This window comes from Microtus pennsylvanicus, chromosome 1 (assembly GCF_037038515.1).
Source record: "Microtus pennsylvanicus isolate mMicPen1 chromosome 1, mMicPen1.hap1, whole genome shotgun sequence".
NCBI lineage: Eukaryota > Metazoa > Chordata > Mammalia > Rodentia > Cricetidae > Microtus > Microtus pennsylvanicus.
The window spans coordinates 222,508,160-222,528,291 of NC_134579.1; the positions used below are offsets into that span (position 1 = coordinate 222,508,160).

The 20,132-nt window shown below is 33.7% G+C and overlaps 2 protein-coding genes across 2 annotated transcripts; both read right to left on the reverse strand.

The window, feature by feature from the left end:
• Positions 1–1,945: 1,945 nt before the first annotated feature.
• On the reverse strand, positions 1,946–2,926 carry LOC142842709 (olfactory receptor 1165-like). The gene has a single exon (XM_075959405.1). The coding sequence runs from the start codon at positions 2,924–2,926 to the stop codon at positions 1,946–1,948; it is 981 nt and encodes a 326-aa protein (XP_075815520.1).
• Positions 2,927–8,834: 5,908 nt separating this feature from the next.
• Positions 8,835–9,785, reverse strand: LOC142842711 (olfactory receptor 1165). Its single transcript, XM_075959408.1, has one exon. It carries the CDS (start codon positions 9,783–9,785, stop codon positions 8,835–8,837), a length of 951 nt encoding a protein of 316 aa, XP_075815523.1.
• Positions 9,786–20,132: the final 10,347 nt, after the last annotated feature.

The window sequence follows — 20,132 nt, forward strand, 5'->3', positions numbered from 1 at the left end:
ATAGGACTATGTATTTATGGACAATTTGCTAAATCAATATGAAATTTTCTTTTATTTTACTTATAAATTATTCTGATACATTTCTGAATTACCAAGGATAAGAAACTGCAGCAATGTTTACAAGAAAGACTTATTGATACCTCTTCATTAATCATCTAATAAGCTTTTATAAACCAGGTTTGAATTAGACATTAGGTCTTGCAACAACAAATATACTATGCAAACAAGTAACTTGCAAGTAAAATCAGAGTGATAATTTTATGAAAATTGTCACATAGTTATCTAGAATTAGTTAAACCAAGAACTTTGGAGCATTAATTATTGGGACTTTGTGAATAATCCTAAGATTTCATATTCTATTGTTCTTTAGTAGTTAGGATTTTATGAGATTATAATATAGTCACAGAATCTGTCTCTTAACTGTCAGTTTTAGGTCTGACTTTCATTGCTTTCCTTCTTCACTGTTGGTATCTTCACTTTCCTACTTCTCACCACTATCTGTCACTTTCTGCCTGTTCCTTCATGATTTCATGTTATGACCATTATAAAGTCAAGCTACAAAAGTAAAAAGGATATTTCAACATTTCTGTCTTTGTTTCCACTCTTTCAGGAGCCACTTTGCTAGTCTATAAGTTCATATTCCAATTACACTTCATTTGTATTTTCCACCTTATTTATCCTGAAGTTCTTTAATTCAGGAGAATAAAAGTTTCATTTAAACATCTATAATATGCAGTACAACCATGAGGGCAACAATTCAAATTGTCTTTGCACATTGGCTATGAAGTTTAGCACCTGAAATACGTTGTCAACACCTTGACTAAGAATGACACCCTGTTACTCCAATTACCTTGTTGTTCAAAAAAACATCATTACTAGATTTCTCTATAGATATGGGGCTTAGACTTCCAATTTCTTCTGAGTTCTAAAATGTTAGCAGATGAAACGCAGTCTGTGACATGAGGTGAGTTAGATTCCTCAAGTCTGATTCTGTTTACAACCAGGTGAAGAGTCTAATGTTCTATGGATGTCTTCATGCACTTAGGCCTAAACACTAAAATTTACTAGTTTAGGAGCCGAGACTTAAAACTCTTGTTTCAAGTAATTTAGTAAAATTCAGTTTCAGTTATTCAGTAAAGTCACAGGTGCAAATGGATGGTATATAGCATATAAGTAACTACAATTTTAACTAACAATTGTTAAATAATTGCTCTTTTTCAAATAGTCAATATCTGCATGAGATGTATGAATTATGTCAATATCGATAGAGTTGCTGTTATATTAGATAGTTATGGTAGAACCTAGATAAAATAATTACATCAATATGATTCTTTCCAAAGAAAATGAACCTAAAATAATTTCATTCAGATATCACACGAATAACAATAAACAATAGCCATTGAATGATTACATTATCACAAAGGACAAACTGCAAGATTAGAATATACTTTAAATCCTATCACTTTTTTCTCATACAGCAGAGAAAGTGTTTAATTTATAAAACTGGAATAAATTGAACTATATCATAATATACACTATGAAAGTAATAGATATATGTGTATATTATCATATTTTATTTGGTAAATTTATCAATATTAGAGTTGTCTGATTAAAATTAAATACATTTTTGTTCATTTATGTATTCTGTGTTCCTGTCTGGACAACTCAGTACTGATATATATTAGGAAAGTCAGTTAGTTATTAAAAATACAATTTTTTAAAAGATTTTAAAACTCCACATTATTATATTAAATTCTGAGAAGACCATAATGATAATTTCCTTTCTCTACTTCCTAAATCATACTTAGAATTATTCATTATAGGTGTACAAAATTATATGTACAATTTAGCTCCTCAATAAATAGTCTTTTTTGATAGAAATAGCTACAAATTATCAATAAATATATAAAGTATATTTATTAAAATCATTAAAAAACATGTTTGGTTATAAGGAATGAAAAATACATTTTAGGTAGACTAACTTCCTCACAGTCTCTTTAACGTCTTTGTTTCTGAGGCTGTAGATGAGGGGATTCATCATAGGGATGACCATGCTGTGGAAAACTGTGGCTACTTTCACGAGAAATAGTGAGCTTTTAGATTTGAGCACGCAATATAGTAGAAGAACAATTCCGTGACAGACACCGATAGCTGTGAGGTGGGAGGCACAGGTGGAGAAGGCTTTTCGGAGGGCCCCCTTCGTGGGAATTTTGATGACTGTGACAACTATGAAAACATAGGAGGTGATGATGATCAGGAGGCAACAAGCCTCATTAAACATGGAAATGACTAGACAAGCCATTTGGCTGAAGGAGGTGTCCGAGCAGGACACAGAAAGGAGGGCAGAGTACTCACAGCAGAAGTGATTGATGACATTAGGTCCACAGTAAGATAGCTGCAAAAGGACATATGTGAGGGTTGAGGAGAAGATGACAGCCCATATGTAGGTAACGACTACTAGGAGAGAACAGAGCTGGCGAGACATAGCAACAGTGTAGAGCAGGGGGTTACAAACAGCCTCGAACCTGTCATAGGCCATCACTGCCAGCATGAACATCTCTGTAATCACAAATGTACAGCCAAGAAAATATTGTGCCATGCACCCTTCAAAGGAGATAGTCTTGTCTTCTACAAGCAAGAGGCCTAACAGCTTAGGTGCAATTACAGATGTGTAGCAAAAATCAACAAAGGATAAGTGGCTGAGAAAAAAGTACATAGGAGTGTGGAGTTTGGGATTAATCCTGATGACAAAAATCATACCGAGGTTTTCCAACACAGTGACTGTGTACATGATCAAGAATCCCAGGAAGAGAGGCACCTGGAGGTACGGGAATTCTGAAAAGGCCAAGAGAATAAAAGAAGACACCATGCTTCCATTTCCCTCATTCCACCTCTGGCTTCTGTTGGAAGAAACCACAGAGTTCATCCTGAGCAGCAGTCTGCAGCAGAGGAGTGGGTATTATGGAAGGCAGGCACACTTCCAAAATGAGCTGCTGGAATTTCATGTATCAAATCTGTATCAATGACTTCTTTTTGACATGCTTCATCTCAATCATGGCCCACTTTCTATTTGAACATGTCATGTGTTTCTCACTGAATGACTCATGTCCTTTCTCTGTAAATAACAATTCAATCATTATAAAGCCTTATAAATGATTTATATAAAAATAACAAGATATACTAAAAGGTGAAATAATGGCACAAATATTTTTTAAAAAGTTACAAAAAGCCATGAAATTGTACTTACATCTCAATCAATAGTAGAGAAATCATGTCTGGTATTGCAAACCTATCCTGCTTGCTCTGGCTGGTGAGGCCATGGACCTTAGAAGAGAAGCTACTAATACTAATTCAGTGAGTCAATATAATTTCTAATTGCTTTCTAATACTTATCCTTATTTTCACAGAAAAGCATAGTTCACACCTTCATCAAAGGAACTTGTTTTGCAGCAAATGGAGATGATTATAGAAAACCACAACAGATCAGAACACAGACAATAACTGACCACAGGGTGTCTTATCCTATTTAACACATCTGTGGTACTTATAACTAATTCTAAGTCAGTGGTTCTCAGCCTTCCTAATGATGTAACTTTTTAATAGTTCCTCCTGCTGTGGTGACCCCAACCATAAAATTATTTATTTGCTTCTTCAAAACTACAATTTTGCTACTGTTGTTGATAGTAATGTAAGTAACTGTTATGAAAATATCTGATAAGCAACCCCCAAAAGGGTTGTGATCCACAGATTGAGAACAGCTGGTAAAAGCATATTATAGAAGAGGTGACAGAAATTTGTTAGAGGCAGAGAACGAGGACAATGAGTCAGTTGTTAGGACGAGTCTTTTATATATGACAGAGTATCTGCAACCATGAAATCAACAAGATCTAAAATAAAACACTATTTTTTATGCCTACTGAGGGAATTCTCACAAAGCTACACTCCTAGAGGACAAGTTACTGACAATTAATGGTTACTGAGAGAAGAAGAATCAGTCTTCTCCAGGGACATACTCCCTGATAGTTTAGCCAATCCCAAGAGGTCAGTTCTAAATAAGATTGAACAATACTAAATGATCTTAGCAGCTTATATTTATAAACTTGAATTAAATATAATATATATATATATAATTATAACTAAAGAATAATAGACATTGAGTTTCAGCGGAGGAGGAGGTACCCAGGAGAAACTGGAGAAAGGAGAGTGAGAATGATGTAGCTATAGAATTAGATTTTGGTTCAAAAGTTCTGATTTTAAATGCCTCTTGTAAATTGTTTCAATATTTCACTTGACATTGTTTACAATGTCATATTTTTTTCAAGGCAAGGTTTCTCTGTGTAGCCCTGGCTATCCCGGAACTCACTCTATAGACAAGACTGGTCTCCAACTCACTCATGGAGATTTGTCTGTTCTGCTGGGTTTAAAACATGTACCACAACCACCCAGTCTTCATTGTCATATATTTTAATGTGGTATCTTACTTAAGGTTTGTATTGCTGTGAAGAGACACAATTACTATGGAAACTCTTATAAATAAAACATTTATTTGAGGTGGTTGACATTTTCAGAAGTTTAGTCCACTGTCATCATGACAGGATGTAATGTAGAGTGCAAGCAGACTTGGCGCTGGAGTAGTGGAGAGTCCTACATCTTGTATGTAACTGGAAGTCGACTGGCTCACTGCTCAGTGTTTTAAGCATAGGAATCCCCAAAGCCTTCCCCCACAGTGGCACATGTAGGGATAGCACACTTCCTCCAACAGAGTCATACCAACTGCAACAAAACCTCCTAATAGTGGCTCTCCCTATGAGGTTATGTGGGTCAATTACATTCAAACTATTGCATGTGGTCTGAAAACAGATTGTATGTGCTGAACACCATGTGAAAACCCTCACAATAAACTTCAAAAATGTGCTCTTAGTTTCCATTTTCATAACAGAAACACTGTGGGGCAAACTTTCAACACATGTCCATAGGTAAGGTTTCTAAATGATGTCTGAGGGAAAATGAATCATATCTCATATTTATGTTGACAAAAGTGTAAGTTGTGGTATTATATCTATTATGCATGTCAGAGTCAATTCAGGGTTTCCATCCAGGTCTGTCTCTCACTTTAATTAACGTGAAAATTTGCTTTATTTTATATGTGATCACACCTCCATAAAGCCTATATTAATTAAGTCATAATGTGGTGGCGCATGCATTTAATCCCAGTATTCAGAAGACAAGGCAGATGGACCTCCATGAGTTTGAGGCTAATCTGGTCTATCTACTGAGCTAGTTTCAGGACATACACTAAAGTTGCACAGAGAAACATTGAATTGACTGAATTCACCCCACCAATACAGCTACAGCTTTCAATAGAAAAAATAAAAATTTTAAACCAGGAAAATGAAAGAAAATGGAGCTACATGTAATTTGTTCTATGCTTTATGACCTAACTTGTTATCTACCTAAACTTGCTACATTATTGTTGTTCATATACCTATACCTCTAAAGATATATAATCTTATGAATACTGTCATTAAATATATAATACTAAATACGCATATATTAAAGTATATACTAATTTAATATGCAACATTCAATATAATATATTGAACTTTGTGTGTGTGTCTGTGTATGCGTATGTGTGATTCTAGTGGCCGGATTTGGTTTCTCATATATATGAAAAATAAAAGTATTAGTAGGAGGTAATGGATCAAAATACATAAGAAAATGTATAACTGACATACTCCTTGAAAGAACAACTAGAATTGGTTTAAACCTCACTTATTATAGTGATCTTTGATCTAAATATACTTTTGAAACAAAGAGTATCTACTTCTCTGGCTCCAAACTGACATGTGGGACTCCAGTCCATTTTAGCCAGTCTCCTTTCTAGACTACAAGTAGGATCCTGGATAATGTTGAGATACTAAAATATTTATGTATGTGTCTAGCCATCCTACTAATGTTGCTATCCTCATTCAAAATACATTTTTGTACCAAAAAACATGCTCCTGTATTGAGATGCACAGTTGATCTTCCTATTTTATTGTTTCGTGTGGTTGGTTCTGCATGGATTTTGTTCATTTGTTTGAAGCAGGGTCTTTCTACACAGCCTAGGCTGTAATGTAATCACTATGTAGATGAGGCCAACTTTGAACTCAGGAGGTCCACCTGCCTCTGCCTCTCAAGTGCATCACTACAGCCTAACCTTGCTACTGAAGCCTGTGACAGAAATTATCAATTTCCCAAAAATAAGTAGCCTCTATCTTCAATCATTTCTTTGACATTTAGACATACTTATTTTTATTTTATGTGAATGGGTGTTTTGCTTGAATACTTGTCTGTGTACCACATGCACTCCTGGAGCCAATTTGAAGTCAGAAGAGGAGGTTTGATATCTTGGAACTGGAATAACACATTGTGGTAAACTACCCTAGGAATGTTGGGCATCAAGCCTGGTTCCTCTGCAGTAGTTGGCCAATGCTCTTAACAGTTGAGCTCCTGGGAATTTCATTTTGAACCTCTTTCCTCAACAACAGCATCAATACCATCAAAATACTGCTTTTCCCCACTTAGTATAATGCTGACTGAAGTTTTTGGTACTTTTTTTTTTTTTTTACTGTACTGATCTGTCCATTCTCTTTCAAATATCCAGAATTACGTCTCATTAAATAGCTTTAAACATTATCAAAGGAAGTTCCTCATTTTGTCTACTAAGATTGCTATATATTTTCTTTCATTGAGTCTACTTATGTTCTGTAGTTCACTTATTTATGTTCCTATTTGGATATGTGATTTCTTTTCGATCTATGATTCAAACAAATGTGATTTGTTGAATTCAGCATCTGAGCATATTTTGATGAGTGCTGTGTTTAACTCTTCAGGAAATTGAATGCAGTTCAATAGTTTGCTATAACATTACCTAGTTTTACTATCAAAGAAAATCTAGATGAGTAGAATTAGTTTAGCAATGAGCCTGTTCAAATTTTTGAGCTGATTTGGAAAGTATAGGTGCTAATTCCTGTGTAAAGCTTTGGGAGAGCTCTACAGTGAATGATTCAGTATCATAGCAAGTAAATTATCACTTTATCATCAACAATAATTAAAGTATCATTGAAAATAAACTATTATTTATAAGTAAATCATATCCAGAGCTATGTAGTTGATTGAACAGAGGAGAAAGCAAAAACATATTCTCTCTGACCTTTTCTCATATATATGCAATAATTCAAACTATTTACATTTTCAGCAAAATCTATTTCTGGTGTCAACAGTGTGAGTCATCATTCTTCATATTAAATAACAAAATATCAAACAATTACCATTTATTATTAACCTTTTAAAATTGATCTATAACAGATTACAGATGCTTAAATTTTTAAGAGTTTAATAATAGACATCCTAAGAGACATTGACAAAAAATTATAAAAATTTATATTCGAGCCGGGCGGTGGTGGCGCACGCCTTTAATTCCAGCACTCGGGAGGCAGAGGCAGGCGGATCTCTGTGAGTTCGAGACCAGCCTGGTCTACAAGAGCTAGTTCCAGGACAGGCTCCAAAACCACAGAGAAACCCTGTCTCGAAAAACAAAAAAAAAAAAAAAATTTATATTCGAAATCCTGAAAAAATTGAAAAGAAAGAGATAATCCCTAGACACTTGTAACTAACCACAATTAAATGCAGAGAAATTGTACAGGTTAAACATGTTTTAAAAAACAATGATAGGAGAACAAGAACAAAGATCCTAAATAAAGAAGGAATATGTTTTGTGTTGACCAACTACTTCTGTACATGGGAAATATCTTGAAATGTGATTGATATGTCCAATGATACTCAATTAGTATATGACGTAATATGATTATTAAGGACATATTTTTAACCCACAGATCAGTTCATCATTCAACATCAATATGAAAAGCTTCTTCCTACAGTAGATGTGAATTAACAAAGAGATTTAAATGAGACAATGTGTAAAGAGTAAGAAATTTTGGAGTTCACAGTCCTTAACTTACTTTCATCAAATTCCTCCCTTCAAGGTGCGGGGGGGCTATTCTGTTTGTAATAGCACAGAGAACAGCTTGGTCATTTCATATATTTCACAAGTAAAATGGGTCATAGAACCTGATCTTCTAAATTTTATGTAGAATTAATGTATAACAAAATATCATTTGTACTTTTAATATCCATAAGATAGCATAATCACCTATTATTTTTGATGGTTCTATCAATCATTTATATATATACATACATATATGTGTATATATATATAGTATGAATAGGTAACTTTTTTATATTGGCAATGTCACAATACATTTTATTGATCTTAAAATAACATGTGGACACTCAGAGCAAGTTGTGTACTTAGCTAATGTTTTCAATGAACACTAATTTAAATTAAGACAATATGTTAGTATTGTGAAACAAGATTTTACTTTAATACAACATTAAAATGGAATTAAAATAATTTATATCAAAGCTACTAATTCACAAATAGTTATCAAAACTTCAGTTTGAGTAATATAGAAGCAATTATCATTTTGTATGCATTATTTATCTATTTAAAACAACTTAAAGTATAATATATCTAGAAGGAGTTGACTTGGTAATTTCCCTTTGTCAACCTAACTTCCACAGAATTCAGAATAGAAAATTTTAAAAAATGTTTGATGAAGAAACTTCACAAGTTTGTGCAAGGAAATATGTTGTTAGCAAGGTGAAAAACATTGTATATTTAATACAAAGTTAAATAATTGGAATAAACATAGCACAATTTCAATTATCAATAAAGTAGGGTAACTCGTAAGTAAAATATTCATGTATAAAAAGTAGAGTTCATGTGTGAGTTATTTTGCATGAGAATGCAGTTTCAAACTGAAGAGTCTACTGACTGTCCCCTTCACATCCTTGTTCCTAAGGCTGTAGATGAGGGGGTTCAGCATGGGGATCATAACAGTGAAAAGCACAGTGGCCACTTTGACCACGAGCCATGAGTTTTTGGAGTTGGGCACACAGTAGAGAAGGAGAATGATCCCATGGAAGATGCTGATGGCAGTCAGATGGGAGGAGCAAGTAGAGAAAGCTTTTTGGAGACCACCCTTTGAAGGCATCTTGATGATTGTGACAACTATGAAGACATAAGAGGCCAGGATGATGAGGAGGCTACAAGTCTCATTGAATATCGAAATTATTAAACATACCACTTGACTGAAGGTAGGGTCAGAACAGGACAAAGAGAGGATGGCTGAGTACTCACAGCCAAAGTGGTTGATGATGTTAGGTCCACAATAGGAAAGCTGTAAAAGAGAGTACGTGATCATTGAGGAACAGAACACACCCCACATATATGTTCCAGCTACAAGGAGAGCACAGAGCTTAGGAGACATTGCAACTGTGTAGAGCAAAGGGTTACAAACAGCCACAAACCTGTCATAGGCCATCACTGCTAACATGAACATCTCTGTGATCACAAATGCACAAATGAAAAAAAATTGTGTCATGCATCCTTTGAAAGAGATAGTCCTGTCTTCCACAATCAAGATTTCTAACAGTTTAGGTGTGAAGACACTGGAATAACAAACATCCAAAAATGAAAGATGACTGAGAAAAAAGTACATGGGAGTGTGAAGCTTGGGATTGATCCTCCTGACCACAATTATGCCCAGGTTTCCGATCAGAGTAACTGTGTAGATGATAAAAAACAGCAAGAAAAGAAGTGCATGTAGATGCGGGTATTCAGAAAAGCCCAAAAGGATGAATGTAGTAACAGAACTCTGGTTTCCCATATCAAGCATCATTCCTTTATTGAGGAAAATAGAATGAAAAAAAGCATAATTTAAAGCAGGAAACTGGGAAACTGTGATTTGGTAGAATTTTAGCTGAGGCCCATTGAAAATAGGAGGTTGTCCATTCTAATTCATGATAATTTTACTTCAGTTTGAATCTTTCTTGTATTAATTTCTGATTATTTTCATTGATATCGAACTTCAGTCATATAGGATTTTTTAATCTAGAATTTAAACATAAGTATCAGATAAAATTATAACTATAAATTGTATATACATAAAGTCTTACAATGTTATCTATTAAAATACAATTTTAAGACCCAAAGCACACATCAAAGACAAAAAGCATTAAACAGGATATTTTAGTCATACAATCATGTCAGAAGAATCCTTCAGACATAATGCTCTTATCTCATATATTCAAATGCAATGTTAAAGCTACTAGATTTTATCAATCAAGCCATGTGTCGTATCTCCACGGCACTGTTTTTATCCATCCTATGGATGTTACATTGTTACCTATTTTTAATTCACATACATTTTGTAATTTTAAGTGGTCTTTAAAGTATATTGATGACATTGTTGTTGAATTTAGGTTCCATCTTCTGATAGATTAGAAAATTCAAGGATCTCAGCACCAGCAAATAAACTTTTTTAAACATGGAATTAAGCTTGTTTGGCCAAGTGTAGTACATATCTCATGAAACAGAAAAAAAAAAAACACCTATTTACTAGAAACAAAACACAAGTAAAGATTTGCGGAAGAAAAAATATTCTCTCATATTAAAGAAACTAAAATCCTTTTTATGTAAACAGAGAAAATAAAACATATGTGATTTGTTAATAAAGATTAAGCTTTTTGTGCTTCTTTGTTTTTTTTTTATTTTGTGTTTCCTTGTTTTGTTTTTGTTTATTCTTTAGGTATCCATAAAGAGTCGAAGTATTAAGTGTTCATATGATCAAACCTGAGGGTTAATTCAGGGAGTAAAGTTGGAAATTATATAAATATGATTGAGCATCATGAATGGAAGAGAAAACCAAACTTTTCTATTATTTCATTTTAGAGTTTAAATGAACTATGTCATTTACCTCAGCTAGATAGTGTAATTAACGTCACCGTCTCTTACAGTAGAAATCCTGCACCACTTGAGACTTTTGTTGACTCATCCTACTCTGTTGAAGATTTAGACATGCCATATCTTTCTTTGTTGGTCAATGAAATCATTTAAAGCCTCTTTAACTTGGTGTAAAAATTAATTCCTGGAACCGTCATATTATACTGTCTTAAACATTTTTTGAACTTCTCAATCTACTCCTTAATCCTTCATCTTATATTATGTTTTTATATCAAAACTCTCCTCACTTCTAAAGTCTTCCTTCAGTACTCATCACTAAAATAAGCTGCATATTATTTTTACTAGCATAACTAATAACTAAATGCTAATGTAGAGCATGACAGGTATAGGGACCATCAGAGATTTTATTATAAAATATATGGCGATGTGTATGTTAAAGTATTTCCAAAGAAGAGTCAATTTGGAAACATTTTCCCACTCAGTACTGCATCAAGTAGAAATAGAAAATCTGAACAAGTCAAAATCAAGGAATAAGACTGACTTAGTCATAATTAATCACTCATCAAGAAATGATCAAAAGAGATGCCTCTACTGAGTTCTTCTAAACACTTAAAGAAAAAAATCAATTCTCCTTGCATTATTATAGTTGTTGAGACTAGGGAACTATTTCTTACCTCATCTCATTAGATCAGCACTCATTGCAGTATTCACAAGTCAGATGCTAGTTCAAGAGGAAGACTCTATGAGATAACACATTTTGTAAATGTAGATGAGATATTCTTATTGAAATGTTTGCAAGTTAAATTCTAAACTACACTGAGTATATCACTAAGCAAGTGACACTCATGTCAAATTAAAGCAAGATTTGGTGTTCAATTTAAAAACAAAAAGCAACACAACACATGATAAGAATATCTCACAATGCTGATTCATACAGAAATGTTTCTAATAAAATTTACTACCCTTTCACATTTGAAAGTACGAAAGAAATAAATTTTCATATGCAATGAATATTCCTTACCATATAACATTTTGTGTAATATGAGTAATTAACAGCTATCATAACATAAAATATTTAAAAATTCAATAATCCCTTTGAGAAAGAACAAAGAAAATGTGCTAAGATTGACAACTTTTATTCAACATTGTACTAGAAGCCTCAGCCAGAAAAAGTAGGAGAAATAATAAAACATAGTAAAAAAGCCACATTTTGCAAATTATATTGTAATATATTATATAATGTTGCAAATAGTTCACTAAAATTACTAGCACTCAGTATTTTATATAAAATATAATGAATTAAAATCAGCATGCAATCTTAAGTATTTTTCCAAAAGCTAATATCCACTTGTATGATATAGGAATGAAGAAAACAATTTTACTCATAAGACATGAATGTAAAACATACAGATAATTGCAAATGAAAAGATGAAATAACTTTTTCCAACAGGAAGAATTACAGAAGGCAGAAAAGAAATGGAAAATTTTTCACTGTTTATAGATTCATAGTATCAACATTAGCAAAATGCCTTTCCTACACAGGATAATCTACAGATTCAGTGATCATCCTTTCAGAGCATGACTGACAACTTTTATATAACTGAATGTTAAAGCTAATACACAGAAATAGGGAAGGGACCTATATTTTTCAAAGTAATATTGAGTGGAAAGGTAAGGCTAGAGGCAAACTCCATGATTTTCAAATAATACTGTAAAATTCCAGTCATCACACAGCATAGACGCTATACAAAACAAAGCAACTAATGAAACAAATTACATCACTTGAAATAAAACAAACATTGATAGTAAAATAATTTATTTCAAATTTCTACTAACATGAATGGAGTAAGATTAGCCAGGCCAATAAATGATGCTGGAAAATAATGTGTTCACATGCTCAATAATAGAATTATATCTCTGTCTCATCAACTATAAAATTAATCTAAATAGACAAATAACTGAATGTAAAATGAGGCACAACAAATTTTATATACAAAACACTATTGAAGGTAAATATTAGGACATTGGATACAGGAAGGCACCTGAATTATTCTAAGGCAATGAACAAAAGAAAAAAAAGCACTAAATGAAAATAGCCTTGCAAGAGGAAAGAAAATAAAACCAGGGTGAAAGAATTATGGAGTGAGTAACACTTCACAATATAATGTAAGTTAGAGTCTATAATACATAAGGAACTCAACTCGACCAAGAAATCAGAAAATAGATCTGACAGCAAACAACATGTGTATATTAGACATTTCTAAAAATAGTACAAAGACATGCCCAAGAGGCAGAGGAAAACATTCCAACATTGTTAATATCCAAGGAAATTTTAATATAAATTGTATAATATTTATTTCACTGCTATAATAATGAATACTATAAAAATTAAAACAGAAAAATGTTGGCAATGGTATGATGAAAGGAATAGTCTTTCCCATTGATCCTGTAATAAGAGCAGATACTATATGACTCAGCAGTCATGAATATCATACAACCTAGTATTCGGACTCCTGAGTTTATCAAAAAGAAATGAAACCAGCCTGCTAAATAGACTCTGTACTCTGATAATTACTGTAGCACCATTCACAACATCCAAAATTTTTAAACAAATTAATTATTTGGCCTTATTGGGCGGGTTCTGAAAAATAAAATTATACAAAATACAAGTTATACATTTTTGTTTGGCCACAAGAAGAATGAAATGTTATCATTGACAACGATAAGACTAGAATTGGGCTTTGCATTATTTTTTCACATTACTAAAGGAAATGTGATTATCTTCATAAGAAAATTATGTGATAGTTTGTTTTGAATGGTAGAATAAAACACATTTTTAACTCAAAGTATTTGACAATGGAAGGAGATATGATGAGATACCAATTTATACTGCGAGAGGAGTGATGGTTACTTGCCTGGTGGTACACAGTGGGGTTATTGTGGATAATAAAAACATGCAGTTTATTTTCAAAATTCAACTGATACATTTTAAAGTATTCATGATAAGTAACAGCTATTTAAAAAATTGGCATGTATAGATTATTTAGAATATATAACAGAAGATGAACTATTACATAGTACCATATCATTATGCATAGTTTTATGTATAAGTTAACGAATGACTAAAAACTAATAAAATCATAAATGAAGTAAATGGTCTTCCCTCCCACTTCATCTCTAAATTGCCATCAGTGCCTATAGAACAGCAACCATTATAATTGGATAAATTTCTAGCACATGATTTTAACCAAGATAACTTTACAAAGAACACGTCACTAAAATTTAAATTTCCACTAATATTATTATAGATTTAAAACCATTGCTGATTGTGACAATTTGTTAAATATTTATTACATAGTCTTACATCTCCACTCTCCTCTTATAGAGACAGTCCATGATAAAGAGTAATTGTAATTAGTCTAGGAGTGCAGAGTTCATTTCCCATCACCCACAGAGCATCTCATAACTACCTGTAACTTCAGCTTCAGGAGATCTGACCCTTTTCTCTGATATCTGTGTGGCACCGACACACAAGTCATATGCACATGAGCATGGCAGAGAGAGAGAGAGAGAGAGAGAGAGAGAGAGAGAGAGAGAGAGAGAGAGAGAGAGAGAGAGAGAGAGGAGAGAGGAAGGGAGAGAAGAGATTAATAAAAAGAAAATAATTTGTTTTTAATGCTGTAAGGGTATACCATGTGTTCAATACAAGTTTGCTTATTGCTTTCAGGGTTCCACTGCAATGTAAAAGGGTTAATGAAAACTTAGAGATGTTTCTTGTCTGATCATTGTGCAATTGTTTTGAGTGGTGGCACATGCCTTTAATTCCAGCACTCAGAAGGCAGTAGCAGGTGGATCTTTGTGAGTTCAAGACCAGGCTGGTCTGCAGAGCAAGTTCCAGGACAGCTGGGATTGTTATACAGAGAAACCCTGTGTTAAAAATTCTTTCTGTATATATGAGTTTACAGAAAGAATGATTGCATATTAGAACTATACAAAAAGTGGATTCAGTAATTGCCAAACTAAAACATTAAAAACTTTATGATTGTGTGGTGCTCTTTGCTATCACATGGGTTAAGGAGCTGAGTGGAAATCTTGAGTAAACCAGTAAAATTATACCAAGATTCATCATATTTGCTTAGCACAAAAGCACAGACATTTATTCACGTAAGCAGTTGTTACTCTTTCTCATTTCTTATTAGATTTTCATTCCAAAATACTATAAATTCAAAAGTGTTGGATAATGAAATCAAAATACATTCCCAACGCTAAGTATTTACCCAAAGAAAGACTTTCCTGTTGCAAATTTTATATTATTCCCCTGTTAATCATTGAAAACAGTGACCACAATATTGCTCACCATTAAAAAGGTCCTACGTGTTAAGTAAGCCATTCCTTTAAAGGCAATTGTAAATTCTTGCAAATAATTCAGTAAGAATATTGTTTTCAAAGTAGCAATGTTTCAAACTATGCAATGGTGCTCTTAATGGGGCCTTGAAAGGATATTTTATGTACATGTCATATAATGAACATCTAACTGCTCTACTTCAGGGATTCAGGCCCAGGAGAATCCTCAAAGTTTGCTATCACTAACTGAAACAAGCAAACACAATTAGAAGGAACTCCCTCATCTCTTATTATGTACACAATATCTTTCAAATCATACTGTAATGATATTATGTATAAAAACACCAAAATAGACAGCTGTGTGTGATTCTTTTTTTATTTTTATTCTGGTTTGCTTCCTTTTTTTCTTTGCCTATTTGTTTTTTAAAGGAGAGAAAAAAAGTGCTTAGAGATGGGCAAATGATGATTTGGGGAAGACCAGGTAAAAGTTTGGAGAAAGAAAACCATAATCAAAATATTTTGTATGAAAAAAATTCCTTTCAATCACATATTAAAAGATAATATAAACAGTCTGCCTATTCATAAAGGTTGTACTTCAAGAGAAAACACTATAAAATATATATTGTTATATCAACAGTGTAACAAATTTATCTTTGCTAAAGAATAGCTATTGATTTCACCATTTTTTCCAATTTTTGTGTTGCATAGTCCACATTCCTTAGTATAGAGGAACATACACTAAAAGAAACAAAAAGATTTTAGACTCCTACGTGAAAGAGAAAACTCCACCATTTTCTATTTTTTAAAAAAATTCACAAAGAATGGTACATTGCTAAATTACCATTTTACAAAACTTTGCAGAATTGCATGAAGGTCTAGGTTAGTCGGTTCTATATTGTGATGACAATTTCTTCAAAACTGTCAGTTTATTTTGGCTTAAACTGAAATATTCCGTAAAATGTGGGCATGTTTTATTTATAAAACCTCAGATTATGTGTATTTAAAGGAGAACAGATATAAAATTCAGAGGAAAATGGTATTATATTAAAAACATTTTTACAAAGGAAAGCAGGACAGACATCAAAAGAATCACTCTATAGATTCATTTTAATATGTATATTTTTATGGATGAAGGGAGAAAATGCTGGGAGAGATGACTGGAATTGAGTTACATTTCTAGGGTGAGGTAGAAACCTAGTGCAATGGAAACTCCCAGAAATCTGCATGGGCGACCCTAGTCTATACTCTTAGAAATGGGCATTGTGGTGATAGTTTATTTCTATCTAAGAAATAAAGCTTTCTTAAAGATCAGAGTGTGAAGCTAATCACTAGAGGCCAGGCAGTGCTCACATGCAATTTTAATCGCAGGACTTGGGAGGCAGAGACAGATGGATCTCTGTGAGTTCAATGCCTTCCTGGGTTACAAGAAATAGATCCAGTCTAAAAGAGAAACAGAGGCAGGTAGTGTTGGATCGCAGCTTTAATTTCAGTACTTGGGTGACACATGCATTTAATCCCAACACAAGAGAGGTGGGGACAGGAAGGGATATGGCTGGGCATATAAAAATATTAACCCTTTATCTGACTCATGGTTTTTATTATTAAAACGAACTAGAATTCACAATACAAGCATATAGAGCTTGAACCAACCATCTTCTGTAATAAGGAAAGACCCTGTAGGGATTGTGTAGAAATTGGGACACCAGCCCAGTCACAAAACTTTCACTTACAATTTATGCTTCCTGCAAGATGTGCTGGGTTAAAGGTGGAGCAAAACTAGGAATAACCAAAAAATTACTGACCCATCTTTAGACCCATGACGCTATAGAGAGCTCACAACTTACATTTTCTGTAGCTCCAGGACTCAAAGACTGGAAAGACAGAGACCTAGGATAGAATAGGCATGACTAGCAAAATATAAATTATAGATTGGAGTCTAGATCAATTGAGGGCAAATACACAGCCAAACAATAGATGGAGCTCAAATTTCAGGAATAGTGTAGAATAAGGGACAGGATAGTAGAACCTGCAGAGATAAAGGACATCATAAGAAAATGACCCAAAGAATCAACTAACCATAGTTCCTAGGGCTGATAGACATTGAATTGACAGTCAGGGCACCTGTATGTGTCTGACCTAGGTTCTCTGCATATATGTTATGGTTGTATAGATTTGCATTCCTGTCTTACACCTAACAGTGGAAGAGGGGTCTCTCTCTGATATTTTTTGCCTGATTTTTGGCCAGTTTTATTCCTACTGGGTTGTCTCACGCAGCCTTAATATAACAGAATGTACCTATCCTTATTTTAACATGATATGCCAAGTTTTGTTGATATCCCTGGGAGCTCTGCCCTTTTCTGAAGAGAAATGGAGGAGGAGTAGATCTAGCAGAGAGGTGAGGAGTGGGAGGAGAGGATGGGGGTGGGGAAACTGCAAAGACAATGTAAAGTATGAGAGAAGAAGAAAAGAAAAGGAGAAAATATTTCATTTATTACGGTGCAGAAGTTGAGTGTATCCTAAGTACTTTCAAAGATAAAAAAAAAACAACACAAAAGTGTACTACAAGGATTGGGCAGATGACTTCATGAATAAAGAATTCACCACACAGGCCTGCTGACTTAGTTTGAATTCCCAGAACCCTCAAAGAAGCAGGTGTTCGTGATGTTCTTCTTCTGTTGCAAACAGAGATTCACTTGATGGCAAGTGAAGAAATAAAACTGAGACTGGGATAAACAGTGTTACCCAGGGAAGAGAACACCAAGTGTTTACCAAAGACTTAGAAACATAGAAACACATATCATTATAAAGACTGATCTGGTTGTATTTATAATTTTAGGAATATATGTGTATGCATATACATATCTGTATGCAACAACTATTAATGAAAAAGAGGCTATGGGTTTGAAATAAAGCACAGAGGTGCTTATGAACAGCAGATTTTGAGTGAGGAAATGGAAGAGCAAAATAATGTAATTATATTATAATCTCAAAAATAAATCATTTTAATAAATCATTAGGTGTGCTTATTTGCTCTGTTATAGCAATGTTACAAACGTGAGATGGAGGTACAGCAGAAGAGTCTCTGGAAGCTGACATGCCAGGCAGCTTTGTATACACAGCAGCAAAATTCATCAGCGTTCTGTCTCCACCAAGGTAGACAGTGAGGACAGCAAAAAGTCAGAATCTGATTTCCACACATACCAAACATGTATGTGCCTATATTCATATGCCTGAACATATATAAATACTCACATACATGCATAGTATAAACACATCTATATCTTACATACAGACCATACAGATAAAATATAATAAGAAAGTAGATTAGAGGGCTGGAGAGATGGCTCAGAGGTTAAGAGCATTGCCTGCTCTTCCAAAGGTCCTGAGTTCAATTCCCAGCAACTACATGGTGGCTCACAACCATCTGTAATGGGGTCTGGTGCCCTCTTCTGGCCTGCAGGCATACACACAGAATATTGTATACATAATAAATAAATAAATAAATAAATAAATAAATATTTTTTTAAAAAAAGAAAGTAGATTAGATTAACACGCTGTGAGAATGTGTTATAAAGAATCAATTACAACTACAAAGACATGGAAAAATATGAACATTTGCAAGAGCTATTTTTTGAAACCAGAATCAGTACATTTGAAATATTTCCTGATTGGATTTGAAATATTTCCTGATAATCTGGAAAATTATCCTGATTGTATTGTAATATGGTGAATACATTTGTTGATACATGATGTCTTCCATAAACACACTGAAATTTTGGAGATAATTTTAAATAATTCCACAATCTGTATTAAACTATAAAGACTTTCACTAACTCCTGAAAATTAAACAATAATTCTCTGCTTCCACAATGCTCACACTGATTCCATTTTGGTATCCATCCCACAGCCTACGATCCTACTGCATAAGAGTTTTACTCATTTCTCCTTCAAAAGATTTTTACCAATTCAGTGAGTTCAAAGGTAGAGAGTATTGCAATCTCTTCTACTGCTCAATTAAATAGTCACAGCTAATTCAACCCATCTCCAAGATGATGAGGAGATGATCTTGATATATTTGGAGAGAAGAGAGGTTATGTTACAACACACCTGTACCACATGTATTGGTTATTCATAAGATACCTGGGGAAATGTACTAAAGGAAGGAAGGCTTTGCTTTAGTTCATCCTTCAAGGTTAAGTCGATCATGGCAGAATTAGAAAGAGTAAATACTGGTGCTCAAATAGCTTTCTTGTAAAGTTTAAGACAATATCCCAGGAAATGATGCTACTCATCTCAATTAACCCAACAGAGACAATCCGTCATAGAACATAGTCAGAGGCTAATTTAATCTAGATAATGAGTTACAAGTGTGTATGGAGATTTGTTTTCTCAGTAATTAAAAACGCTGTCTACGTAATGTAATATTGAGCATTATTCCATGATTACTGACCTGTTACTTTATCATTCACCACACTCCTTCATTTGGGGCTTAGCCATAGGACTTTATTTAATGCATAACATGCAGACAAATAAGATCTAGCCTTTTCAAAGATGATTTTAACTTTGTCAAAACTCTATTAATATAGCTGCCTGCAGGAGACAGATGACTCCACAGGAGCCCACCATAGTCTTGCCAATAAGCACATGATGATACACAGATTAATAGAAATGGGTTAATTTAAGATATAAAAGTTAGCCAGAAATACACTTAAGCTATTGGCCAAAGAGTATTGCAATAAATACACTTTCTGTGTGATCATTTTAAGTCAGGGTGGTCAGGAAAGAAAATAGTGGCCTCTTCCAACAAATTGGCAACAACATAGGTGACTACATTCATAAAATCTGAAAGAGCATTGTTTTTTTAGATGGACTCTGTTTGCTGGCAGCAAGTAGGAGCACCATGGCTCGTTTTTGAGAGGTCTTCCTGATTTATTGGTAG